The sequence below is a fragment of the Anolis sagrei genome, chromosome 4 (assembly GCF_037176765.1).
Source record: "Anolis sagrei isolate rAnoSag1 chromosome 4, rAnoSag1.mat, whole genome shotgun sequence".
NCBI lineage: Eukaryota > Metazoa > Chordata > Lepidosauria > Squamata > Dactyloidae > Anolis > Anolis sagrei.
In genome coordinates this window covers 178,304,745-178,332,691 of record NC_090024.1, presented here as the reverse complement: position 1 = coordinate 178,332,691, position 27,947 = coordinate 178,304,745, and the positions used below count along the sequence as shown (strand labels likewise).

Genomic DNA, 27,947 nt, shown 5'->3' with positions numbered 1-27,947 from the left:
TTTAAAGTATGCTTTCGCACAACCCTTAAAGGCAAGATATGGAACTGTTCAAGTTTGTTAGGCCTAGGAGAAACCATAATTTCATAGCTGTTTCAGACTGTGGGACAGTAATATTTTGGATTATATCCCATCACATAATTACATAATATTCCATGCTCTCTCCAACTGATCTTATTTCCATTTCTTCTTCTTTTCTCTTGGATGGCACTGCCTTTGTGGCTAGGCTCTTGAAGTAACCCGAGATGTGAACTGTGTGACAGATTTCATTCATGGCTGTGAGGAACAACTCAGGGACCTGAAGAAACAGAAGGACAAAGGCTTGTTGTATGGGGTTCCTGTCAGCATTAAGGACCACATTGGATGCAAGGTGCTCTCCTGTTTACCCTTAAATGCTTTAAATGCTTAAACAGGGTCATATTTACATGTTTGTGGGTTTGACATGTTCAAATTTGATTATTCCTAGATATGATCAAATATTCTCTCTAGGCATCTCTAGGTGTGAACCTTTGGAAGTTGACTACTGAGTCACTTTGTCATGGGTTTAAAGTCCCCATGCCTGATCAAAAACCTGGGGAACTACTGAAGAACCTAGAGAGGTTCTCTCTGTTTTTAAGAGTTTTCTTTTCTTTTTTTTTTTACTGTTGTGGCAGTCTTGTGCCCCAAATCCCAGTAGATGTGGAGTACTGACTGCATTTCTTTCAATGGACTAGCTGTATGTCAGGCATTTTGCTAACAAAGAGTTAATCAAGGTGTTTTTGACAGCTTCAGTTGAACACAAGACTCAAATCTTACCACCTGGGAAGTTTTGAGAACTGGATAGAAGTTTTGAAGGGCACAATATGTATTAGGCAGGTTGGTTTGTGTATGAATGCTTATACCACCAGAACTAGGAAAATAATGTTTTTAAAAATAATTTTTACAGTTATAGTGCCAGTTACATTTAGTTACAGATTGTTCAGTTGCAATGTTTTGTTTCAAACAGTTATTTGTATTTTACTAATGAAGTGTAATTTATTAGTTCTTAGATGGGGAAACAATATGAAATTAATCAATCCCATCATAGTAATCCAACTGTGTTTTTCTTCTTCTAAAGGGTCACATCTCTACTGGAGGTTTGGTGCAGTTTCTCAACAAAGTCGAGAAGGAGGACAGTGTGATAGTGAAGGTTTTGAAGAAGCAGGGGGCAATTCCATTTGTGAAAACCAACATTCCTCAGAGCATGATAAAGTAACCTTCAGTTCTCTTTTTATTACTATTTTTCTTTGTACTCTTTTCAAGTATATTATAAGGATTAGTTCATATTCATAATCAAGATCTCACTCTCGGATGCAATTTAGAAAAGAAGGGAGGCATGACAGGGACTGACATATTACAAACAAATATTTGCAGTCCTCAGGTATGATGGGTGATGCTCTCACATCACTATAGCTCAAGCAAATTTTGTGTCTCTGTACATGATTTATGCCTTTGCATGTGAAATGCAGGAGGTACCATTTTATTTTTCACTTGTTGAACCTATCTTGACTCTAAGCATAGATGGATTGCTTGTTTTACTTTTCTGCTACTATTGTTCTTTTATGTTTCTCTGGATTCAACTTGTTTGTCCTACTAATCTTCTCCTATGATCACATGGCTTGTTCATCACCATCATCACCATCATCGTCTCCTCCTCCTCCTCCTCCTCCTCCTCCTCCTCCTCCTCCTCCTCCTCCTCCTCCTCCTCCTCCTCCTCCTCCTCCTCCTCCTCTAAACATTGCTTTATCTCCCCCGAAGGGGACTCAAAGTGGCTTAACATAAAAGCATAATCAATCTTGGATCTCTAAATGTTCTTAGACTGCTATGAACAAAACCACTAGCCAATAATCAGGGCTTTGGTTAAGGCTAGTCCAAGTCCAGAGTTTCGAAAGTTTACTTTTGTAGATAATTTCCAGAACTCTTTTTTTTTTTTTTGGCTGGGGTTCCAACTTTGGGAACCACTGGCCTAAGACATATTGTTAAAACTGAATGGTAATGACAAATCCATCTTTAATTTCACACAGCTATGACTGCAGCAACAAATGCTATACATTCCCCAAAGGAGACATCAGCACTTTTCATCCAGCCAAGTGAGTAGTTTGTTTGTGTTGAAGGAAGGGACATTTAAATATTTGTCATATTACAAAAAATATATCTGGCTCTCTGTATCCATGGATTCTGCATTCACAGACTCAACAATCCACATCTTGAAAACAATCCAAAAGCAAACCTTGATTTTGTCATTTTATATCAGGAACACCATCTCCTGGGTATTTTATATAATGGCACATGGTCCTGCAGCCAAACCCTAAAGCAGTGTTTCTCAACCTTCCTAATGCTGCAACCTCTTAATACAGTTCCTCATGTTATGGTGACCCCCAACCATAAAATTATTTTCGTTGCTACTTCATAATTGTAATTTTGCTACTGTTATGAATTGTAATGCAAATATCAAATATGCAGGATGTATTTTTATTCACTGGACCAAATTTGGCACAAATATCTGATACACCCAGATTTGAATACTGGCGGGGTTGGAGGAGATTGATTTTGTCATCTGGGAGTTGTAGTTGCTGGGATTTATAGTTCACCTACATTCAAAGAGCATTCTGAACCACAGCAACGATAGAATTGGGCCAAAAATCCCATACAGAACCCCCATGCCTTGAAGGGATTTCGCTGGTGCGAGCCTCCCTCCAGCCTCACACACTCCCTCGTCCACACATGTACACCATGCTGCCATTCACTGAGCACACCTGCTCTCCCCTCCCCACTTGAAGTCTCAGAAACAGTCCTCCCCTTGGTTAAAAGGTCAGCCAATCACAGCAGAGGAGGGCTTTTGGTGGGAGGATTCACAGTCTGTTTCCAAAAAGAAAGAGAAGGCCAGGCGGAGAGATCTTCAACCTTCTCTGTCAAAGATGTTCCTAAGACCATCAGAAATATATGTTTTCTCATGGTCTTTGGTGACCTCTCTGAAACGCCCTTGCCCCCCCACCTCCCTGGTTCCTGACCTCCAGGTTGACAAACACTGCCTTAAAGGCTTGCTGTATGCGTCTTGAAAGCATATCCTGAGTTCTCTGGTTGCTGTCAATAATAACACTTGTATTCCTTGTTTTCAAATTCTTAATGTGCCCGACTTTTGATTTAGATCTTTTCCAATTTGTAAATGTGGACTGTAAACAATTTCTCTCCCCCCACCCCAGGAGAACAGGTATTATGGAGCAGGATGGTCTGAAGTGTAGTATACTGTGCTCTCGTTTGTATGTTCACAATCTCACTTGGACTGGTCGTGCCATGGGGTAGAATGAGAGCTATCTCATACAGCAAATATGGTGTGTTGGGGGAAGATAGTAACTCTCTAGCATTTGCCTTTTCCCACTGTACCTGGAAATGCCAAGGCTGGAGCCTGGAACATTTTGGAAATCTACTGTTCTTCTATGCATTCAGTGACTTTAAGTGGAAGTCACTGTAGAACTCAAGCCTTATTATATCTACTGCGTATTTAAGCTTCATGCGTTTGCTTCCTTTGTAGGCCAGATGTGATAGGAATCCTGGGCTATTATCTCCTCGATGCTGCATCAATCTTGCCTGTCTTGGCTCTCAATATACAGCCGAATGACTTAGTTCTTGATCTTTGTGCAGCACCTGGAGGGAAGACATTAGCCCTTCTACAGACTGGGTGTTGTCGTAAGTAACATTATTTTCCTCTCTGTGTGCTCATGTGGTACTCATGTGGTGTTAATGGGACCAGTTAGAAACAAGAAAAACAAGTGTGGTGGACAGCCATCTCTATAGTATATAGACGCCTCTGAGTCTTTGTTTATGTGTTTGCGGTGGAGGGGACGTGGTTTTAAAAAGCGAATTTTCAGATATATTCCCAATGCCCATATGTCATGATTTACTGCCATATTGGCCTATTTCTGCAGTAGGCCTTTGTTCACAGAAAATGCTGATTGTTTGAGAAATCAGTGCTCCAAAGAAGAAGTTACTATTCAAGGGTAACAACATATCCGGACAAAACCAGCTAGCTGTTTGCTAGATAGAACCCCCAAGTTTCCCAGTCGCTCTGAAGCCATGTTTGCAACAGACTAACAGATAAGATACAGTCATGGTCAGAGAACAATGGACCATAGTTATATTATAGTTGTGCCATTGTTAGGATCCCACGTGTGCTATAATGTCAATCAAAATCACAAACAACTAATGAACAACTGCATAGCTAACTTAGACCAATGAAATGATTTGTCTTTGGGAACCAATGAGATGATTGATTTCTATGTACCAATCGAACTGTTTTAATGAAAGTCATAAATAATCAATGTAACCAACTTTAGGTTGGACAAACCCCTTTATTGCATACCCATATGCATGTTTGTCACTATTGCTTCAGCTGCGCAATAAATAGCATTTTGCAGTTTTAAAGATTCAACTTTCGTGGTGTCCTTCCTCGCCCTCCTTGGGAAGGGGCAATCTGCTCTTGGATTTTGGATTTGTGGATTATCTTTTTGGTTTTTGCCCCTACATTTTCTGGAGGTTCCACCGAGATGTTGCATATTTGAGGGCGTTCTTTTTGGAAGGCACTAGCCGAGAGAGGCATTTGGGGCCTCCGGCTCAGGTGCTTATCTCTTGGCGGCAAGAGAAGGGAAGGAGTCATCTGCGTGTGTGCTTGGGCCCAGCCGCCGGATCTCCGTCTGTTGGCTTGCCGCCCAAGAGTGGGCCGAGCCTGGTTGAATTACTGCAAAAGCTTCGGGGAAGGGTAAGTATGAGATGAATCGAATTTGTTGAAGCTATGAGATGAAGTGAATTGTTGAGACCACACTCGTATAGTTAGCGGGAAGTTTCTATTAGCTGCAGTAACAAAACATCCTTTGGACTAGAGTGTGGGGGAGAGTGGACTCGGATGCTCTGACTCCACTTCCCAAAGGAACTAACTTTCAGTACTGGCTGGAGAAAAAAAAAATCCATCAAACAAAACCCAGCCGAAATCCTATAGGAACGTGGGGTGAATGGCCACTTGTGTGTGCGTTTCCATGTGCACAAGGCTGTCTTGTCTTCACACCACCTGTCTAAATGTCTTGTTTCCACACTTATGTGGGGGATTTAAGATTGATGTGATGTCGAGTTAAAAAAAAATGAAATGACAAACTGCCTATGCTGATGTTTTTTTACTAATGTTGATGTCTTAAACTTTTGTGTTGAAATGTATTGCAAATGTTGAGATTTCAAATGTACTAAAAATATTCAAACCTTGCAAATGTTATTGATGAATTGCATTCATCTGTATTGATTTAAATATTATTGTAAACTGTTAAATTGTGTTGAGATGCTGATTTGGTTGCAAAGGTACTGTGTTAACTCTTGAGTGTGCATTCTGAGGCTGGAGAGGGCTTCGCCTCAGGGATTCTGGAAAGGAAAGAATGAGAGAAGCTGTTTTGGTGTTGTGTTGTGTGATTTGAATTTTCTGCAAAAAGCTTTGGATTTTAGTTACCTGTTTGAAAAGGAGAGATAGTATTTGTGTTTCCTTGAGTCAAAGGTGACAGGAGCAGTGAGAATTTATAAAAGGCATGATTCTTGTATTTTTAGCCCTCTGTAGCTTCCACAAGCTCCAAAGTGGCTTCTGTCGCACAGTAGCACTGGCTTCCTTTTACCATCAAAACCCCGAGGAAGTCACCTATAGACGCAGTCAGTCAGTATGGGACTTTGGACTAGAGCTGTGTGGGAGAGTGGACAGATGCCTCTGAAGAATCAATTCCCGATTTGTGAAAAAGATTTGAGAAAATTATGTAATACTCCCTGGGAATTGTCAATTGTGTGAAATTCCCTGGAAACTAGGTTCTGTGAGACCTTGTGTTGCTGGAGGTATTTGTGATGTGCATATGTGATCTTGAGTGAGTGGCAGCAAAGATTCCACGAAATCGTGTGTGTATCTATGTGTTGCAACACTGGGTTGAGATTTGTGCAAGCACCGCTGTGTAAAAAGAATGAGTACTCTATTTAGTTTTCCAAGAGTGCTGAATGAAAAGATTTTAAAGAGAAAATGAGAACTGTCTTGTGTAGATGGATTATTGTTGTTTCAAATGGGGGGACTCGTTGTTCAAGTGCTTGGAAGAAGATAGGAATGTGGAATACAATGATGTGTCAAAAGAGAGCTTTGTGTCCTGAACTTTGGCACGGAAAAAAAAATATATAAAAAGTAAGACTGCCTGAAAAGTTGGCAGGTGATTTGGCTATTTTGACCTTGTATGTGTGCCAAAATGACACGGGACTGAGTTTGAGATTCTGTATATTCCATTGATGAAATGAAGGCTGGGAGCGAGAGACACTCAGACATGTTGAGTTGAAAAGTAAATATAGAATGTTAATTGTGGGAAATGAATTTATGTTCGAAATGTGTCTTTTGATATTTAGCAACACACCCCTAATGCTGCAATTTGAAAAGCTATGTTCTTAAAATGTAAGAAGAATGTGTATTATGACAAAATGGGTGATCTTTAAAAGTTTGATGTTTTCAATAATTGTTTTGAATTTTTATGTTTATGTGTGTGAACGAGGTTTCTCTCTTTGTGTGTGAATGTGTAAAAGGGCCTAACCACTAATCACTAACCAGCTGTATGTGTGTGAATTTGGAGAATGAATATTATGCGATGTCACATTTTCTGAAATGGTTAAAAATCCTGATTTGTTCTGTGTCTATGGAAAAAATAAGTCTTGCATTATGAATATGTATCTTTTGAAAACATGAAAATTTGCCCGCATGGGCTGTATAAATAACTGTGTGGGAAAAAAAGAGCAAAAACCTGATGTCAAGGGCTTTTTTGTGAAGAGGGTTGTGACTGGCCAAAAGAGTTTTTCAAGCACTGAAAGAGGCCAGGGCACATCAAAATGAAAATTTGAAGACTGATAGAAACTCATTGTCTGTGTTAAAAATGTTTAAAAGCAGGCTGTTTAAGAACTGTTAGATACTGATGTTTTACAATGCCCTGAATGTACAGTATGTTATAGAGATAAGAACTTAGATTGGTACCAGCCAGGATGAGATCAAATGAAATTGACTGTATTTTAAGAGTGCATTTTTAAAAAATGAAGTTCTAACTTTATTTTTGCTCAAGAAAATGGAAATAATTCTTATGTTTAAAGCAACTGTATGTCATGAGAGAGTGATATCATGTGCCGGAGTTTTAAAATGTTTTTTTAAGAGCTGTTTTAAAATGGATGCTATGTGGAGGGCTCCTGCTTTACAGAGCCAGAAGAGAGATAACTGAAAAGAACATGGTGTTCTCGTGCCATTCTCTGGCAGAAGAGAGAACAATGGTTATGAATGGTACATTTTAAAAGTATCTAATACCGTTTTAGATTTTTTGTGTTCAAATTTATGAATGCTTACCAGAGCTCCTTGTAGCTTTCTGGTTCAAAGGGGAAAATGCTTCATTTTGCCCTCCCTTCCTTTATGAACTGCTGTTGGACATTAACTCCTTGCAGGTTGGGACATTTTGAGGCTTGTGCCGAAAGGGGAAAGTTACATCTGTGTGTGGACAAAGTTTAAAGTTTGGGTTGTTATAAGTTTTTCACATGTTCCAGAAGCATTCTTTCCTGATGTTTTGCCTGCATCTATGGCAAGTATCCTCAAGGTGCCCCGGTGGCACAGTGGGTTAAACCCCTGTGCCAGCAGGACTGAGCTCCCTCTATCAACACCAGCTCCCCATTGCGGGGACGTGGGGGAGGCCTCCCACAGGGATGATAAAAACATCAAATCATCCGGGCGTCCCCTGGGCAACGACCTTGCAGACAGCCAATTCTCTTACACCAGAAGCGACTTGCAGTTTCTCAAGTCGTTCCTGACAAAAGTTTTATTTTGTTTCCCAGCAACCTTTTCTTGGAAAGAGGCACAGGATTCGTGTTTAAAATTGCTTTGTGCCAGAAAGTTTTTGGTTTGAAGGAGAATCCAACCCCTCCTTCCCTATCCTCTGTTGTCATTGGAGGATGGCCTTTTCTTCAGATGGCTATGAAATGACTATAATACTTTTATGTTAGAAATAACATAACTCTTTACATTGTTTTTTTTGTTTGATATTTAGTTCAAAAGAAACCTTATAATTGATTTTGACAGCAGAATTGATTTTTTATGTGGATACAATAACGTTGGACATGAGTTATAGTTCTTAGCCCAAAGTGACTAACTTCACAGCTTTTCTTCAAACATAGGGCAAAGTACCTCTACAAATTTTGCTACTTTGGCCCAAATTCCTCTACAAAGTTACTGAAAGAGGTAATTCTGGAACGGGACATTACAACAGGTAGATAGGGCAGCTTGCCCAGAGATTTTTGCCAGATTTAAGAGACAATGCCTAGCAAAAGGCCCCAGAGATTTTTGCCAAATTTGAGAGACATTGCCAGTTAACAGCTCAAGAGACATTTTTACAGTTTACTGTTTTGATTAAGTTGGAAAAGCAGGTCGCAGATGGAATGGGCAACCGAGAGTGCCAGTATACATTGCTAAAGGATTGCTTACAGCAGATGGATGGAGGAACTATGAGATAAATCGTGGAGAGGAACCGTGAGATGAATTGTGGGGAAAACCGTGGAGAATTGTTTAAAAAGGATGGAGATTGGTCGAGAGGACTTCGGAGTGGGAGATCGTAGAGGCCTGCCAATGGATATAGAAGCGAAGGATGTTGATGGAGCTGACGACAGAACTGGCCAAAAAGACTTCAACAGATGGGTAATCAGTATCCCCCTCCCCCTTTCCTCTCACTATCTTTCTGCTTATCTCTTTCAGCTCCTGAGCTCCTGTATGGGACCCAATTCCTAAAATTGGATGAGACTCTGTTCCTAAATTGGATATCCGAAAGGCACCACTGCCATCCTGGAAAGCCAAGCCTACCCGAACCACCACCAACTGGGTAGAGCGAGACCTGAAAGGCACCACTGCCAGCCTGGAAAGCCTAATGGGAGTCCAAAACACAGGAACCAAGCCCACCCAAATCAGGAGTGCAAAACGCAGGAGCCAAACCACCACCAACTGGGTAGGATGAGCTAAAGACTTGTGAGATATGAAGATTTTATTTTACAGACTTTCCTGGATACAGACTTTCTTTACACTTTAGAGACTAGATACTTTGCTGGATACAGAGACTTTTTGGACTTAGAGACTTTCTTCACATTATCTGGAATTTAGTAGACTCATTTCTTCAATCAAGAAGGGGAACACACCCCCAGTTTGACTCAGATTGCTTTTGTATGCCAGAGACTGAAAGGACATGAAAGTTGGATACAGATGTGTGCAGCCACATTTGGGTCTGATGAGGACTGGATTTGATACATATGTGCATGGCCACATTTGGGCCGCTGACAGCAAGAACTGGACTTGATCAAAATTTTACTGAAGACTATATCCTTTCTCAAATTGATTGATTTATGTTGCTGAATGGTTAAAGTGGTTATTGTTACCGTTTAGTTTTGATTGCTAGCTTGATAAGCTTTCATTTGTTTGTGCTATTTCAGCCAAGTGTTTAGAATTATGTTTTGGAAAGAGCCAGAGATGATGTCATTTACAGCCTGATGCCACACCCCATTACAGTAGGATGGGAGAAGGACACACTCCACCAGTTGGTAAATGCAATTGCAGAAAAAAAAAATTACAAGCATGGGACTGTTGGGTATGTTACTTACAATCAGCCCGCTTTCCAAACACCACACAACAGACAACTGATCATACAGATGACCCCAGTTAATTCATTTTGAAGAAGGGGAGGTCTTCATCCCCCTTGACCCTTTTGTACACCTTTGTGCACCACTTAGCTCAGCCCAAACATCACTTACAAAGACATCTTACCATGCCCCATGTCCAAGTGGGACAATACCCTAGATGTGACATTACTGTACTCCTGTCAGATATACAGGACACAGACATATACAACCAAATAGAATTTGAAATGTGCAGACGATTCCGCATTACATTGCAACATGCATACAAAGTCGCTGGCAAGATTGGCCAGGACACTATTGTATTTGCAGAAGTTGGGCAGAAAGGAAAGATACTGCCCCAGTCTGGAATGGCACATGTGCAACTGAAATCCCTGATTCCTGCGAGATTGAGATTCTTTGATATACAACAGCCACTTGGGGCATGAGACAAAACAATATGGATGGGCCAGAGTTTAAGGAGCACACAGTGACACAACACTGACAATACATACTTGGCAGAATCACAAAGAATTGGTGCAATCTTGTTTCCATAGATTGGAATAGCACTAACTGGCGCATTTCTGCGCAACTAGAGAAACTGGCAAACTACATAATAAAGATTGGAATCCCTCCAAATAAGACAACCGAATGCAACACAGATTGACAGTAGACCACCTGTTCAGAGAAGGAGGTCTATGCATTTTGTTGCAAAATGAGAATGTTTCCAAGATACACCAAATAGTCAATGCAATCAGTTTCACATACACTGAAGACTCAGATTAGCAGGGGTGGCTCACATCATGGGTGCTTGACTTGCAATGGTTAAAAGATTTAGTCATGTCTAAAATTGCAATTATCATGATGCTGTTGATATTATTGTGTTGCTTCACTTTGATAACATGTGCTTGTAGAGTTACGCTGCCCTCAGCCTTGGCCCCTAAAAAGACTGAACAGATAGAACTCTTGGATGTCAACCCAGTTAGGATGACAACAGAATATACATCCTTAGGGTGAAAGAAACATCCCAAGTGGACACAAATGATTGGTCAAAAATAAGGGGTCATTGTGCAGCAATAAGATTAACTGCTTCTTTGCTCTGCTTTTGTAAAACCTGCTTGATTTGCTTCGCTGAAAAGATTTCATCTCAGCAAAAAAGAAAAAAAGTGTGGAATGGAGGGGACGTGGTTTTAAAAAGCGAATTTTCAGATATATTCCCAATGCCCATATGTCATGATTTACTGCCATATTGGCCTATTTCTGCAGTAGGCCTTTGTTCACAGAAAATGCTGATTGTTTGAGAAATCAGTGCTCCAAAGAAGAAGTTACTATTCAAGGGTAACAACATATCCGGACAAAACCAGCTAGCTGTTTGCTAGATAGAACCCCCAAGTTTCCCAGTCGCTCTGAAGCCATGTTTGCAACAGACTAACAGATAAGATACAGTCATGGTCAGAGAACAATGGACCATAGTTATATTATAGTTGTGCCATTGTTAGGATCCCACGTGTGCTATAATGTCAATCAAAATCACAAACAACTAATGAACAACTGCATAGCTAACTTAGACCAATGAAATGATTTGTCTTTGGGAACCAATGAGATGATTGATTTCTATGTACCAATCGAACTGTTTTAATGAAAGTCATAAATAATCAATGTAACCAACTTTAGGTTGGACAAACCCCTTTATTGCATACCCATATGCATGTTTGTCACTATTGCTTCAGCTGCGCAATAAATAGCATTTTGCAGTTTTAAAGATTCAACTTTCGTGGTGTCCTTCCTCGCCCTCCTTGGGAAGGGGCAATCTGCTCTTGGATTTTGGATTTGTGGATTATCTTTTTGGTTTTTGCCCCTACAGCGGGGCCCCGGAAACTGAGGATTTGCCTCACTATTTGTTTTTTGCCCTCTGTATTCTGAGCCAAGAACTAAAATCCTGGGGCCTAGTCTTTACTTCCTTCAAACCAATACTGTGTTAGGAAAGATTTTCTACCTTTTGGCTGACAGTAATCCTGTGGTTACACACAAGGTTTCCTTTTTTGCCCTGGCAAAACTAATTTCTGATATTGTAGTTGACTGTGCTGGGGATGTTTCTAACTAATAGTGGCTGTTTATATCCAAGGTGTTCCCTGCTTAAGTTTTAATAATGCTGTATTTGCTTGGTTTTCCTGGTTTTTAATTATACAATATCTTATGTAGTATTTTAAGGGCATCTTGCCATTTATATATGTAGCACTTTAATGGTTTATATAGGATTTTAATGGTGTATTTTAATAATCTGGTTTTCATGTATTTATTTGTTTGCCTTATATGTGAAAGACCTGTGGCCTAAGCATTGAATAAAACTAACACTACTATAGTAGTTATGTTCTGTACAAAGTCTCTTCCTCTTTGGTCATTGTAGGACTTTCAGAGTTAGCAATATTAAGGTGGAACTACAAAATGGAAGTTGGGGAAGTTACCAGTACTCATGGGATAGGGGGCAGTATGGGATTAGGGAGGGGCTTGGCAAGGGTGGCGGGTGGTGATTGGATGTTTGGGTGGCAGGGGATGATTGGATGTTTATTAAACTGCACCACAACTTTGAACCAATGGGCGGTCCTAAACCGAACCCCTTTGACTGTATAAAAGGGCCACATGGCTTGAGGCCTGTGTCGTTTCCACCAGGCGCCATGTTGCGTAGGAGGCGACCCAGGCAGCTGCTTGACTTCTAAGTAAACTGCTTTCTTGAAAGAACCTGACTGCCTGTCTTGTTGTTCCTGCGCCCGCCGATTTGCAGCCTAGGAAAGAGATCATCCACTTCATTTTTGGTGACCTCGACGTGATTACTTTGAAGGGCCGATAACAACAAGGCAGGCCCTGTTGGCAGGCCGATTGCTGGTCCGGGACCGGGACTGGAGGCAACCACCGTGAGCCGAGAAGAAGGGGGCCCCCGACCGCCGCATAACCGGTTGCGGTGCTTCCCTCTTTGGGCTGGGCCCGAACCAGGACAATCGCAGTCGAAAAGTTCACAAGAAACCAGTCCAGGGAGGATCCAGGTGGAAAGTCCAGGGGCAGAGGTTGTTCCGATGTCTTCAGAAATCTGGCAAGTATAGTGGTCAAGTTAGACACTAGGGAACACACACATAGGGCCGGTACCGGGGGAAAAGGAAGGGTGATCACTAAGTTTCCCTGAGGGAGGGAAAAGGGAGGAAGGACTGAAAACCTTGCGGTTCCTGACGTATGCCGTTGAGTGTCCGGGTGCTCAGGCCAAGGTGGAAGGTCCGCGTAGGAACCATGGGTGGGGAAGGTTCAAAAAAGGACACCCCATTAGGATGCATGTTGAGGAATTTTGACAAATTTGTGGCGGCTTCAAGTCAGGCCGATCCAGAGGATTTTAAGGACTATAGGTTGAGGAATTTATGCACTAATGAGTGGCCGACTTTTCCATTTGGGTGGCCAGAAGAAGGAACTTGGGATATAAAAAAGATTAGGCAGGTTGAGGCCTATTGTGCTGAACATCATCCGGATCAGCTCATCTACATAGATGCGTGGGATACTGTAGTGACTCAGAATCCGGACTGGGTGCAGCAGTGTAAGAAGCTTAGGTGTATGGCTATACGCAAAAAGGGAGGCCAAAAACCAGCCAAGATCTTGGAGGCAGATACAGAAGAAGAATGGCCCCAGGCGGTTCGAAGGAGGATCCCGGCAGGACTTCCAGGTCCTCCACCTCCACCTACGGCCCCTCCGGCGGCCCACAACTTGTCCCCAGGACAGTCAGTAGTTGCAGAATTTGATCCCCTTGCTCCGCCAAATATGGGTCCGCCGCCTTTGCCACCTTATGATAGCACTCCCTTGAGGCCTACTCCATCTGGGCCTCATGGGGACCTCTCTAAAGAATTGCAGAAGTATGTGAATCGGAGACTGCCTAGTGATGCAAGCCCGGCTCTTACACGAGCAAGGGAGGCTTTGAAAAAAGGAATAGGCGCAGATATGCCTATTGGGGACTTATTGGGAGAATTCCCGATAAGGGAAGTCTATGCCTTAGGACAAAATGACGCAGTCCAATCCCTCTTTCAGGTGGTCCCATTTACTAGTAGTGATCTCCTGAATTGGAAGAATTCTACACCTCCTTACTCAGAACAGCCGATGGCAATGGCAAATCTCTTAGAGACAATAATGTCCACCCATAATCCCACTTGGAAGGACTGCAAACAACTTTTGCAGGTCCTCTTCACTAACGAAGAAAGGAGGCAGATTTTAAATCAGGCAAGCCTAATTGCCCAAGAGGTAGAAGGGAGGCCGGCCGCTACTGATGTGGCCGAATGGGGACGTCAGCAGTTTCCCCAAGAGGTAGACCCGCAGTGGAACTACCAGGAGGTAGCCCATCGCCAGAGGTTGAGTGTTTTCCAGGGGATTTTGGTGAAGGCCGTAAGGCGAGGGCCCCCGAGACCAGCCAACATTTTAAAAATCCAGGGGATACGCCAGGAGAAGTCTGAATCGCCCACAGCATTTCTTGAAAGGTTAGAAGAAGCATATAGAAAATACAGTCCATACAATCTGGATGATGATAATGGGAAACGTGCGATACAACAGTCATTCATTACTCAGGCAGCGGATGACATTAGAAGGAAGATACAGAAACAGCCAGGGTTCATAGGTAAATCTATGACTGAACTCCTGGCCATAGCGGACCAAGTCTATATGGCCAGAGATCAAGTCGAGGAGGAGAAAAGAAAGAAGGACAGGAAAGAAGGGTACAAGGTTTTGGTTAATATGATGGAGAAGCCTGAGGCGCCCAGGGGGCGGGGGCGTGGGAGAGGCAGAGTACGGTTGGACTGGAACCAGTGTGCCAGATGTAAGAAATATGGGCACTGGAAGGGACAATGCAGGGGACAGGAGGTAGAGGGACCAGTCCAGAAGGATATGGGGGGGTCAAGGAAGAGGTAGAGGGAATGGTCGAGGAAGGGGACGCGGAAGCTACGTCCCATTCCCCAGGAAGGAGATAGCAGCCGCCATAGTCTCAGAAGAGAATCAGTGGGTGGACATGGAGGAAGAGGAGGAGGAATGAAGCGGCCAGGTTCTTGTACTGCTGGATCCCGGGGAGCCGATGGTCAAGGTTAAAATCGGGAACCAGCAATTGGACTTTCTTGTAGATACTGGGGCAGAACGGACAGTGGTAAACCAAATGGTGAGCCCCCCTACAGATTACACCACTCGAGTGGTGGGTCTTTCTGGAAAGATGCAAAGCTGTCCGTTTCTGCAGGAAAGGACCTGTAACCTAGCAGGTCATGAAGTAAAGCATAGACTGTTGTACCACCCAGATTGCCCAGTGTCCCTATTGGGAAGGGACATTTTGAGTAAGCTTCAAGCGCAGATTCAGTTTTTAGAAGGGGGCCAGATGGAATTGACTCTGCCAATGGAAGAGGAATGGAGACTGATGATTGCAAAGGAGGGGAACCCCGGAGACAGCTCCAGTATACAAGAGTGGCCATGGGATAGGACCCCAGCGGTCTGGGCCGAGGACAATCCACCTGGGCTGGCAAAGAACGTACCCCCCGTGGTGGTGGAAGTTGCGTCAGTGGATCCCTGGGTATGCCGCAATTGCCAAACCTCTATATCAGGCTACGAGAGGGGGAAGAGAAGACGCATTCAAATGGACCCCGGGGTGCCAGGAGGCGTTCGAGAGACTGAAGGAGGCTTTGATGACTTCGCCGGCCCTCGGACTGCCAGATGTGGAAAAACCCTTTGTCCTATTCGTCTCTGAAAAGGATGGAGTGGCTATGGGTGTCCTTACACAGAAATTAGGATCTTGGCAGCGGCCGGTAGCATATTTGTCTAAGCAGTTAGATACAGTGGCCCAAGGGTTGCCCCCTTGCCTAAGGGCGGTGGCGGCAACCGTCGACCTGATCAAGGAAGCTAGTAAACTGACCGTAGGACAGCCGCTGACCGTAAGGGTACCACACCATGTTAAGGCATTACTAGATACAAAGGGACCTCGATGGCTCACGAACGAGAGATTGACTAAGTATGAGGGGGTCCTGTGTAATAATCCAATGGTGACCCTTGAGACCTATGCCTCCCTAAACCCGGCCACCCTGTTACCTGTCCCAGGGGATGAAACAACTCACCAATGCACTCAAGTGATGGAACAGGTATATTCCAGCCGGCCAGACTTAAAGGATGTGCCGTTGTCTAAAGTAGACTTGACCCTATACACTGATGGTAGCAGCTTCATTGAGAGTGGTGAGAGGCGAGCAGGATATGCTGTTGTCCAGGAGGGAGGGGAGGTCCTGGAAGCAGAGCCTCTACCTCCGGGGACCTCAGCTCAAAAAGCGGAGCTTGTGGCCTTGACCCGAGCTCTACAGTTGGCGAAAGGAAAGCGGGTCAATGTCTACACAGATTCCAAGTATGCATTCACCACACTGCATGCCCACGGGGCATTGTACAAGGAGCGGGGACTCCTAACGTCGGCTGGAAAGGGCGTAAAGTATGCGGGTGAGATTGTAGCTCTCCTGGAGGCGGTCTGGGATCCGGATCGGGTAGCGGTGATGCACTGTAAGGGCCACCAAAGAGGGGAAGATGCGGTCACAAGAGGAAATCGCCAGGCGGATTTGGCCGCAAAGGAAGCCGCTCGGCAGGGTACTGTACAAGGAAGGGTGGCAGTATGTAGAACCGATACTTCCCTTTAGAAAGATTTCAATACACAAAGGAGGAGGAGGAGTGGGCTCTCACAGAAGGAGGACAATGGGAAGATTCAGTGATCGTGATGCCAGACCACCGTGTCTATGTTCCTAAAAACATGGCATGGCACATAGTTCAACAGGCACATCATACTACACACTTAGGAAAAGGTTCCCTAGCGAAACTCCTCGAGAGACAGCTATACATCAACGGGCTACACAGTCTGTCCAGGGCAGCCGCCATGAGATGTTGGACATGTGCCAAAAACAATCCAAGACAAGGACCTTTGCAACCTCCTGGGATCCAGCATACTGGGGGAACCCCTTTCGAGGCACTGGTTGTTGACTTTACGGAGATGTCCTCTCATCGGGGGCTCCGATACCTGCTGGTGTTTGTAGATACTTATACCGGGTGGGTAGAGGCCTACCCCACCCGAACTGAAAAGGCTGTCGAGGTGTCCAGGGCCCTCCTAAGAGACATTATTCCTCGATTTGGAATACCCCTGCAGATTGGCTCAGATAATGGCCCAGCTTTTGTCCATAAAACCATACAGGGATTGGCCGTCCTATTAGGAACAAAGTGGAAATTGCATTGCGCGTATAGACCTCAATCATCAGCTAAGGTTGAAAGGATGAATAGGACTTTAAAGTCAGCAATTTCCAAAATTTGCCAAGAGACTGGGCTACAATGGCCAGTCGCCCTGCCAATGGCATTGCTAACAGTCAGGTGTACTCCGCACCGGAGGACAGGACTGTCTCCTTATGAAAGGCTGTATGGGAGACCTCCACTCAATTTGAGAAACATTTTAATGCAAGGGGCAGAGGCCCATGTAGTAGGAGAAGAGCAAACGGAGGGACAGTTACGAGCTTTGGGAAAGCAATTGGAAAAGTTAGCTCAATATGTTGCAGATCTCCATCCTCCTTATCCTACCACACCTCTGCATTGTTTTTCACCAGGTGACGAGATTTTAGTAAAGGAATGGAAGATTGACCCTTTGGGGCCAAAGTGGAGAGGGCCATATATGGTGATATTGTCAACCCCAACCGCAGTAAAAGTTAGGGAGATTAAACCCTGGATTCATTATACCCGCATAAAGCAAGCCCCACCTACGTGGAGGGTAGGAGGAACCGATCCGAGTGGATTAAGACTCAGGATTGTCCGGCAACACCCTAAGGGGACAACAAGGCCATGAAGCTGACCCCTTCGGGAACAACAGAACGCCGTTGGTCAAGTATGTCCCAGCGTGGCCCACCGAAAGCATTCTCCTGGAGTTGGTGGAAAAATGTCTTCATGGGAAGGAGGGAGACTAGAGGGCCGGTGGGACGGAGAACGGTGTTTGGGTTTATAGTGTTGTTTAGCATGTTTGTACCGACCCTTGGGAATTGGTTTACTCTTCATGCCAGCGAAATGTTCAAGGTACATGGGAAAAATGTGACACTGATTTATGAGCACCCCCGGAGGGTAGGGGATTTTGCCTTTCTCCCTGATGTGTTTAATGAACCCCAACCAGTCTTGGACGACTTATACCGAATAAACAATAATCAGCCCCCAGGGCTATTTACTAATATTTCCAATAGGGCGGGAAACGATAGGAGTACACTGATTAGATTCCGAAAAGCCACCAGAGGGTTGTGTTTCTGTTTTGGCACAAAAGAAAAACAACCAAGTTTTGCCAGGGGGATACAAAGGATTTTTGATGAAATGGGGAACTATAGTGCCTGTAGAGATCGTTTCTTTCTCCATGGTACATACAACTACTCATACCTTAATGACACTAATAATCTCTCGGATTTTCTAAATGAGTCCGAATGGAAAGAGATATATCCAAATTTTCAATACACTTCCCAAGTAAGAATCTTTCCGGACCCTATAAATGTATGGTGGATAAGAGATCCCAACTTATGGTTTTTCTTTGATAAATGGGCTACTAAATACCATCCTGGGAAATATCAGTGTGCCGGCATTGGATACCTGACTTTCCCAGTCCGGGTTCTACACCTCACAGGAAAGATATCCACCGGACCCCGAGCACGGAAAAGGAGGACAACTTACCAAACAGGGCCCCTAGGGGCAGGGTGCTCGGACGAGGTTATAATAGGACAAGGTTTGTCCTACTCAGAGGGGGCAAGGGTGATTGGAGGATTACTCACTGGGATTCTGACGCTCGGGTCCTATCCAGGGATCATCTCTCAGGAAAATAGGAGGAGTATTTTAGGCCTCACCTGTAGATTGGAGAAGAGTGTGAACGCCACTGGGGAGATTGTAAGGGCCTTACAGACTGAAGTTGAAGAGTTAAGCCAGATGATTATGCAGCAAAAGGTAGCTCTAGACTATTTGCTGGCTGCAAAGGAGGTTTCTGTAAGATGGTGGGGCCCCAGTGCATAGTTAGGTTCCATAACCTGAACTCTACCATTAAGGATGATCTTGAAACGTTACACAACTTAATAAATGACAATGTAAAAGAAGATCTGGGATGGTCCCCCTTCTCGTGGTTAACCGATTGGTTGCCCTCAGGAACATGGATAAAAGAAATATTGATGATTTTTATGCTAGGCTTGTTTGTATTTTTCATTGTACTATGTTGTTCTCCCATAGTCATGCAAATGTGTACCAGGTATATGATTCAGACCCCAACGGTGGAAAAAGTTGCTATGTTTCAACCCAGTAAGACTTGGAGGGATCCATAAAATGTTTATATTGTTTTACTCAAATGATAACGTCATTTTCACATTTGTAGAATTGTTAAGACGGTTATTTGATGTTTTGTTTGGAGGATAATGACCACTGGTCTAATAGGATGATCTACTGGGAGCTTTTCCAATTTCCCTAGACAATTGGACTTTCGAGGTCGGACGGGTTTTGGGAACACAAAAAAATAAATAAATGGGGGAATAAGGTGGAACTACAAAATGGAAGTTGGGGAAGTTACCAGTACTCATGGGATAGGGGGCAGTATGGGATTAGGGAGGGGCTTGGCAAGGGTGGCGGGTGGTGATTGGATGTTTGGGTGGCAGGGGATGATTGGATGTTTATTAAACTGCACCACAACTTTGAACCAATGGGCGGTCCTAAACCGAACCCCTTTGACTGTATAAAAGGGCCACATGGCTTGAGGCCTGTGTCGTTTCCACCAGGCGCCATGTTGCGTAGGAGGCGACCCAGGCAGCTGCTTGACTTCTAAGTAAACTGCTTTCTTGAAAGAACCTGACTGCCTGTCTTGTTGTTCCTGCGCCCGCCGATTTGCAGCCTAGGAAAGAGATCATCCACTTCAATATAGCAACGTATTCTTAAACACATTCATTAAAAAAATCCTCCTTCTGCCTTTCTTGGCTGAACTCCATCCTAGTGAGTGGATTTGATATCTGCAGTTCTGCTTTACTTTTAAATGCTATAGAAAAGATGCGTATTGAATGGGTTTTCTTGACAGATTGCATGCTTTACATGGAGAAAATCTTGGCTTCAATCTCTGATATCATGTTAGGCTGGAAAAGACCCCACTGTGCACACAGTACAGGGTAAAATGGATAATCTGTGTAAAACGGTTTCTTCTGTTCCTATCTTTATATATATAAATTTGTTAGGGGCATCCAACGAGGAAACAAAACTCAAAAACCACCCAACGAAACTTAACCAAAATTCCCATGCCCATAACACAACCCACAAGGTACAAACATAACTACTCAAAATGAAAAACAACACAACAACACACTCACAAAACGGCAAAACAACAAAACTCAAAAATCCCCCAACGAAACTTAACCAAAATCACCGTGCCCATAACACAACCCACAAGGTACAAACATATCTACTCAAAATGAAAAACAACACAACAACACACTCACAAAACGGCAAAACAACAAAACTCAAAAATCCCCCAACGAAACTTAACTAAAATCCCCGTGCCCATAACACAACCCACAAGGTACAAACATATCTACCCAAAATGAAAAACAACACAGCAACACACTCACAAAACGACAAAAGAACGAAACTCAAAAAAACCCCAACGAAACGTAACCAAAATTCCCATGCCCATAACACAACCCACAAGGTACAAACATATCTACTCAAAATGAAAAACAACACAACAACACACTCACAAAACGGCAACACAACTGAGCATGCGCATTGGCGCCCAGCCGCAAGTTCCATCGCGCGTGCACATGGCCTTCCGGCCAACGTTCCCTCTGCGGAAACCAAGCCCCGCCGCGCCGCTTCCCGCACACACACACCTCCTGCCGCACACACGCAACCCCACGCTCCATCACTCCCCCGCCGCCGCACACACACACGCAACCCCATTCCCTCCGCCGCCGCACACACACACGCAACTCCACGCTCCATCACTCCCCCCGCCACCGCACACACACACGCAACCCCACGCTCCATCACTCCCCCCGCCGCCGCACACACACACGCAACCCCACGCTCCATCACTCCCCTGTCCCAATCTTACCTCCTTTTACTTCACGCCACCTCCAAACCCCACCCCGCCCCTTCCCGCCCTGTCAAAATCTAGGAAAGACAGGAAAGAAGGAAAGAAGGAAGAAAGAGAAAGGGAGGTAAAGAAAAAGGGGGAAGGAAGGAAAGTTAGAGGAAGAAGAAAAGGAAAGAAAAGGAAAGATGGAAGGAAAGAAAAGAGAGACAGCAGAAGAGAAAGAAAAAGGGGGAAGGAAGGAAAGAGATAGAGAAAGAAGAGGAGAAGGAAAGATGGGAAGGATGGATGGATGGATGGATGGATGGATGGAAGGAAGGAAGGAAGGAAGGAAGGAAGGAAGGAAGGAGAGAGGGAGGGAAAGAAGGAGAGAAAGAGGGAAGATTGGCCACAGCAACACGTGGCGGGTAAAGGTTGTTATTTCTATTATTATTATGATGATGCTATTGTTCCTATGAGACCCTTTTAGGGGGAATGGGAGAGGTGTCAGGTCCCAGAGGCAATGCATTGCATTATTGTTATTGTTATGATGGTGGTGAAATAAAAGGAAATAAAAAGTGAAAGAAGGAAGCAAACAGGGAGGGAAGAAAGGCAAAGGAAGAAAGGGGGAGGAAATGAAGGAAAGAGAGAAGGATGAAACCAAGTAGTGAAAGAAGGAAAGAAAGAAAGAGGTAGAGAAGGAAGAAAGAAGAGAAAGGGGGAGGAAAGGGGGGAAGGAATAGGTAGGGACCTCTCTTTCATAATAGTCCAGATATCTACCTCAACTTTGATAAGTTTTACTATAGGCCACAGCAACGCGTGGCAGGGCACAGCTAGTAACTATTAATTTCTTTAGTTATTCATGAAACGTTTGTAGGTTTTACACTTTGCACTAGGCAAAACTGTAGCTAATCAATAACAAGAGAAAATGTGTTTATTATATCAATGTTGTTTTGCTGTACTTTCAGGTTGTTTTTAATTTAAGGATGAGAGTGTCTGGCTCACTCAGGGACACCCAGTGGTTTCCCATGGTCAAACAGAGAATCAAATCCTGGTCTCCAGAGTCATAGTCCAGTGCTCAGACCACTAGACCATGCTATTTATACTACATACCCATCTTATCCCAACCATATGCAGATTTTGGTTTGTGATCGAAAAGCCTGCATTTTTTAAATTGACTTTGGTTTATGCTGCTCGTTTTGTTTTGCAATAGGAGAGCTGGCCGCCAATGATCTTTCAACTTCTCGCACTCGTCGGCTGCATGACATTCTTCACGGATACCTTCCACAAGAGCTCCAAAAAGTAGTACGGGTTACATCGTGGGATGGAAGGAGGTGGGGTGAGCTGGAGAGAAGCACTTTTGACAGGGTAAATAATACCAGGGGAATACTACGTGAATGAACTCTTTAGAATTGTCCCTTTTCTTGTATAGAATAGTATTGGCCCCTTATCATGTGCAGTCTCACATATCTATAGAGGATACATTTTTGGACTAGGTGTGGATATGCAAAACTGCTGATAGTAGCAAACCCTATTGATATGAAGGACTTCTGGCCAAAGAATACCATAGAGTCATCCTGGAGGACTTAGATAAAGACATATTTTTTCAGATGTGGATAAATTAAGCTGTTGATACTGATCTTTCTTTCTGTTGTGTCTATTGAAGCTTTCTTTCTCTTGTGTCTGTAGACAAGAAGGCCTATGCTTACAACTATGTCTATTCTGTTGTCTTGTGTATTGTTTTTAATTCAGAGAATGTTGGAATTTGATTCTAATTGGAATATCTGTTTTTGAACTGAGTCCCTTCAGGGAGAGAGGTCAGATTATAAATAAAGTTTATTATTATTATTATTATTATTATTATTATTATTATTCTGACACAAAACCACAATATGTCACAGCAAACGAGATCTATATGCTGGATTTCGTATTACAAAATCACAAGTTGAACACTTCCCAAGTATCTAGGGCTGTGTGATGTATTTTCAAATGATGTGTGTAGATCCAAGTAAGGTGGACTTTTGCAGTTGGCAGATAGTGATTTTGTCAATGTTTATTGTTTCCAAATGCCGGCTGAGATTTTTTGGCACGACCCCTGGGACCACCTGGACTGGTTTATGCCAGAGCCTTTGTATTTCGATTTTGAGGTTTTGATAACGGTTGAGTTTTTCCTGTTGTTTTTCCTTAATGCGACTGTCACCTGCTATGATGACATCAGTGAACCAAACTTTTTTCTTTTTCACAATAGTGATGACTGGCGTATTGTGTTCCAAAACTTTGTCAGTCCCACAGTATATTTGTGTGTTCATTTTCCACTACCTTTGCAGGTTTATGATCCCACCAGTTCTTTACTACTGGCAGGTGGTACTTGTGACATAAATCATTTGAGCCATAAAGTTGTGCCTCTGTTTGTAGTCCGTTTGTGCGATTTTCTCGCAAGAGCTGAGGATATGGTCCATGGTTTCATCAGCTTCCTTGCACAGTCTGCATTTTGGGTCATCAGCTGATTTTTCAATCCTGGTCTTAATGGCATTTGTTGTTCCTGGGCTGCAAGAATCAGGCTTTCTGTCTCCTTCTTCAGTGTTCCATTCATGAGCCATAACCAGGTCTTCTCCTTATCAACTTTTCCTTCAGTTTTGTCAAGGAACTGTCCATGCAGTGCATTGTTGTGCCAGCTGTCAGATCTGGTTTGTAGTGCTGTTTTCTTGTACTGATTCTTTGTCTGCTGTGCTTTGAGAAGTTTCCGATTATTGACTTCAATTAGAGCAGGTTCTTGGATTTTCTTTACATATTCTGCCAGGGCATGTTTTTCTTCTTCGACTTATTTTACTTGCAAAAGTCCTCTGCCACCAGACTTTCTAGGCAGATAGAACCGGTCAACATCACTGCAATTATTATTATTATTATTATTATTATTATTATTATTATTCCAAAAACACCTTCCTGTTGTTTTTATTTAGAATAACATATTACAGAATATTAAATAAAATAACCTTAGTGACATAATACTAAGGAACTAGAAAAATCACTGTGAATACTATTGAATACACAGTAATACTTCTAGTAGTACAGATTATGTCATGGGATGGAAGAAAGTGGAATGAGCTAGAGACACGCACTTCTATTCCCCCACTATCTTGTTGCCTGTGTTGTTATTATTACACATTGATATCTATGTGCTCAACCATGTTCAGATCAATGATTGCCTGCAGCGTATTCCTGAAACATTCTGTATGGGATTTTTAGAGTAAAATCTCTCTTCTTTTTTATGTAGGTGCTTGTAGATGCGCCATGCACAAATGATCGACACTCACTCAGGGAAGAGGAAAACAACATCTTTATGCGCATGAGAAAAGGGGAGCGTCAGGCCTTGCCCAGGCTACAACTGGAGTTGCTTGTGTGAGTGGCCTCGAGTGATATATATTGATCTTGAATGGTGTATATTGATCTGTGCAAATTGTCCGATGCTGTAGGTTGGTCTTACACTTGTAAAGAGGTTCATCCAATGTTAGTAGCTGGAACAGATGTTTTGCATGCCTATAACTAGCATACCATTGATAGACTGCTTCTCTAATGCTTCTCTTCCTAATTTCCTTGGAGATTACAATAATTTTATTTGCCATTATAAAAAAAATATGAAAGGCAAATGATTCATTTAAAAGCTTGGGTGAGGTTCTAGCCAAATTGGAACCTTCAACTTAATGTAATTACCTCATGTACCGGAAATGTCCTGCCTCCACTCTAGGTTCTTGTAAAAGACTTTTTAATGATGTATTATGATATAAAATATATTGGGGAGAGGAGGAAAGGAGCACTGCTCTACAATGCAGTGGTTAGTAAGTGCCAGCATGGGTTAGTCACAAACAAATCCTGTCAAACTAATTCCATGGTTCTCAACCTGTGGGTCCCCAGATGTTTTGGCCTTCAACTCCCAGAAATCCTAACAGCTGGTAAACTGGCTGGGATTTCTGGGAGTTGTAGGCCAAAACACCTTGGGACCCATAGGTTGAAAACCACTGAACTAATCTATCAGTGTTGTTTTGTAGATGGTGGGATGTAATTTAGCTGAATTTCGTGAAAACATTTTGTTATTTATTTATTTATTTAAAACATTTATATTCTGCCCTTCTCACCCCGAAGGGGACACAGGGCGGAGCACAGCATATATACGGCTAACATTAAATGCCGGGACACAAATTCATATATGCATACATTTTTAAAAAGTAATCTTTATTTGGTTTAAAAATAGAATAGAATACATAATTATAATAAAATATCAGTAGATTTAGATAAATAGTATAGAATTAGAATATAAATAGGTAGGGATAGAGGTGGGGAGGGAATAGTTAGGGGTTTAAAAAGTTGGTGGTTAAATATGTAGGTAGGTAGATAGATAAGTTTAAGAAAAGGAAATGGAAGATAGGGAAGAGGGAAAGTAAAAGTGCAGTCTTCATATACGCATACATAAGCATTAAAAACATTTATCAAAATATTAAAATACACCATTTAAAACTGTCCTAGTCATCTGCGTCAAATCTAATTGGCCTGGTAATCTTTCCTATTGCTGCTTTGTTGCCCTGTCCTGAAAGCTTGATCCCACAGCCTAGTTTTTACCATCCTTCTGAAGGAAGGAGGGGGCCGATCTGATCTCACAAGGAAGGGAGTTCCATAGCCGGGGGGCAATCACCGAGAAGGCCCTATCTCTTGTCCCCACCAATCGTGCCTGTGAAAATGGCAGGATGGAAAGCAGATCCTCCCCGGAGGATCTTAATCTCCGCGATGGTTCATAGGGGGAGATGCGTTCGGACATGTAATATGTTGGTGATATTGTGATTAGCAAACTGACTAAATATGGAATAGATGGAAACACCATCAGACAGATCCATAATTGCTTGGAAATCCATACTTAAAGAATTGTCATCAGGATCTCTGCTTCAAACATTAAGAAGGTCTCAGACTGTGCGTCACAGGGTTCTATTCTAGATTCAATATGTTTCAATATTTTTAGCAGTGATGTAGAGGCTGAGGTAAAGAGAATCCTTATTGGCTTTGAAAGAGAAGAACCGAATTCAGAACAACCTTGATAAACTAGAAAATTGAAATTCAGAAAATAAAATTCTGCAAAGACGAATGCAACATTATCTCTTCCAATACGCATTCCTTCTTCCTCTTTTCCAGAGCTGGAATCCTTGCTGCCAAGCCAGGAGGGGAAGTGGTCTACTCAACATGCTCCTTGTCTCAGCTTCAGAATGAGTATGTGATTGAGAGAGCTGTGGAATTACTGGCAATCCAATATCACATTGAAGTACAGGTTGAAGACTTGAGCTATTTTCGGAGGTTGTTCCAGAGCACGTTTTCTTTCTATCCAGATTGCAGATTTGGAGAACTTGTTCTTCCTCACCTGACAGCTAATTTTGGACCCATGTATTTTTGTAAATTGCGCAGGATGAGTTAGAATGGACAGTACATGACACAACAGAAGGGAAACTATTTTTTTGAATGCCTTTTAAAATTTAAAGCTGAAATGCAATTTGCGAAAACGCTTGAAACTTCTTGTATTATCAGCAACATTTGTGGACATGTCTTACTTGATTTTTGTGAATGCAGTGGAAAATAATCCTTAACCCGACATGGAGAGGATGGTTGTTACACAAGCATTACCCAACATTTGCAGACATTTGTAAAACAGTACATAGTCATCACTGTGGTCAGTACTGCTTTATGAATACGGGTTAGGTATCCCTTATTTGGAATTCGAAATGCTGAAATTGGCCATATGGGTGTTTGAGATACTGATGCTTTTACTTTCTGTTCCTCAATTTCCCCTGTTTTTTTCTACAATTATCTTCAGGCGACGTGTGCAAGATATAGATGAAACATAAATTATTTTAATATGTAGAGTTGGGTTCAATCTTCAATATCATATCACAGGGAGTTTATCATCATGTATATATATGCAAATACAGGTGTTTCAAAATATAAGAAATCTATATCTAAAACACTACTTGTCCCAAGCATTTTGGATAAGGGATGCACAACCTGAGTTACATATGCATTACATATTTATGTGCTTACAAGTCATTTGTTTATATAATGACAACCCCTACTAATTTTATTTATTTATTTATTTATTTATTTCGAACCTTTCTACCCCGCCCCTCTCAACCCCTGGGGGGAATCAAGGCGGCTTACGATTGGCAATAATCCAATGCCGCATCATAGAATACAGAATACAGAATAACAAATATAACAATTAACATGAACATTAATAAATAAAGATTAAAACAGTATACTTACACTCTGATTAGCTATTGCCCGTCTGGTGGTTGTTTAACTAGCCAACTACTAATGAATACTCCGCTTAACTTATCCAAATCCTCTTCCATGCCATAGTCAAACATTATCAATTGTCCTTTAACCTGATTGCCCGAAGGCCTGGTCCCACAGCCATGTTTTAACCTTTTTTCTAAAGGTGAGGAGGGATGACGATGACCTAATTTCCTCGGGGAGCAAATTCCACAGGCGGGGGGCCACTACCGAGAAGGCCCTGTCCCTTGTCCCCGCCAAGCGTGTTTGAGACAAAGGCGGGGCCGAGAGCAGGGCCTCCCCAGACAATCTTAAGCTCCGAAGTGGGACATAGAAGGAGATACGTTTGGACAGGTACGCTGGACCAGAGCTGTATAGGGTTTTGTAGGTCAAAACCAGCACTTTGAATTGTGCTTGGAATTGGATCGGCAGCCAGTGGAGCTGGCACAGCAGGGGGGTGGTATGCTCCCTGTATGACGCTCCAGTGAGTAATCTAGCTGCTGCCTGTTGGACTAATTGCAATTTCCAAACAATCTTCAAAGGCAACCCCACGTAGAGCGCGTTGCAGTAATCTATTCAGGATGTGACAAGAGCGTGGACCACCGTAGCCAGATCTGACTTCCCAAGGTACGGGGGCAGCTGGTGCACGAGTTTTAACTGTGCAAAAGCTCTCCCGGCCACCGCCGAGACCTATATAATTTCATATAGTGTTTTAAGGCAAGGAATATCACAGGGAGTTTATCATGACCTTCTTCTGAAACGGTTCTATTTCGGGGTTAACCAGACCAAGGTTACATTTCTAGAAATCTTTTTTTCACTACTATGTAGTAATACTTTTCTATCGCAAATACTGGAGCCCTCGGCG

The 27,947-nt window shown here is 42.9% G+C and overlaps 1 protein-coding gene across 1 annotated transcript; it reads left to right on the top strand.

Moving 5' to 3' along the window:
* The first annotated feature begins 227 nt into the window (after positions 1 to 227).
* Positions 228 to 27,074, top strand: LOC137096981 (5-methylcytosine rRNA methyltransferase NSUN4-like). Its single transcript, XM_067467901.1, has 7 exons — positions 228 to 367; positions 1,094 to 1,227; positions 2,040 to 2,105; positions 3,548 to 3,702; positions 21,990 to 22,144; positions 24,051 to 24,175; positions 25,955 to 27,074. Exons 2-7 carry the CDS (start codon positions 1,220 to 1,222, stop codon positions 26,229 to 26,231), a joined length of 786 nt encoding a protein of 261 aa, XP_067324002.1. The 5' UTR covers positions 228 to 367; positions 1,094 to 1,219; the 3' UTR covers positions 26,232 to 27,074.
* Positions 27,075 to 27,947: the final 873 nt, after the last annotated feature.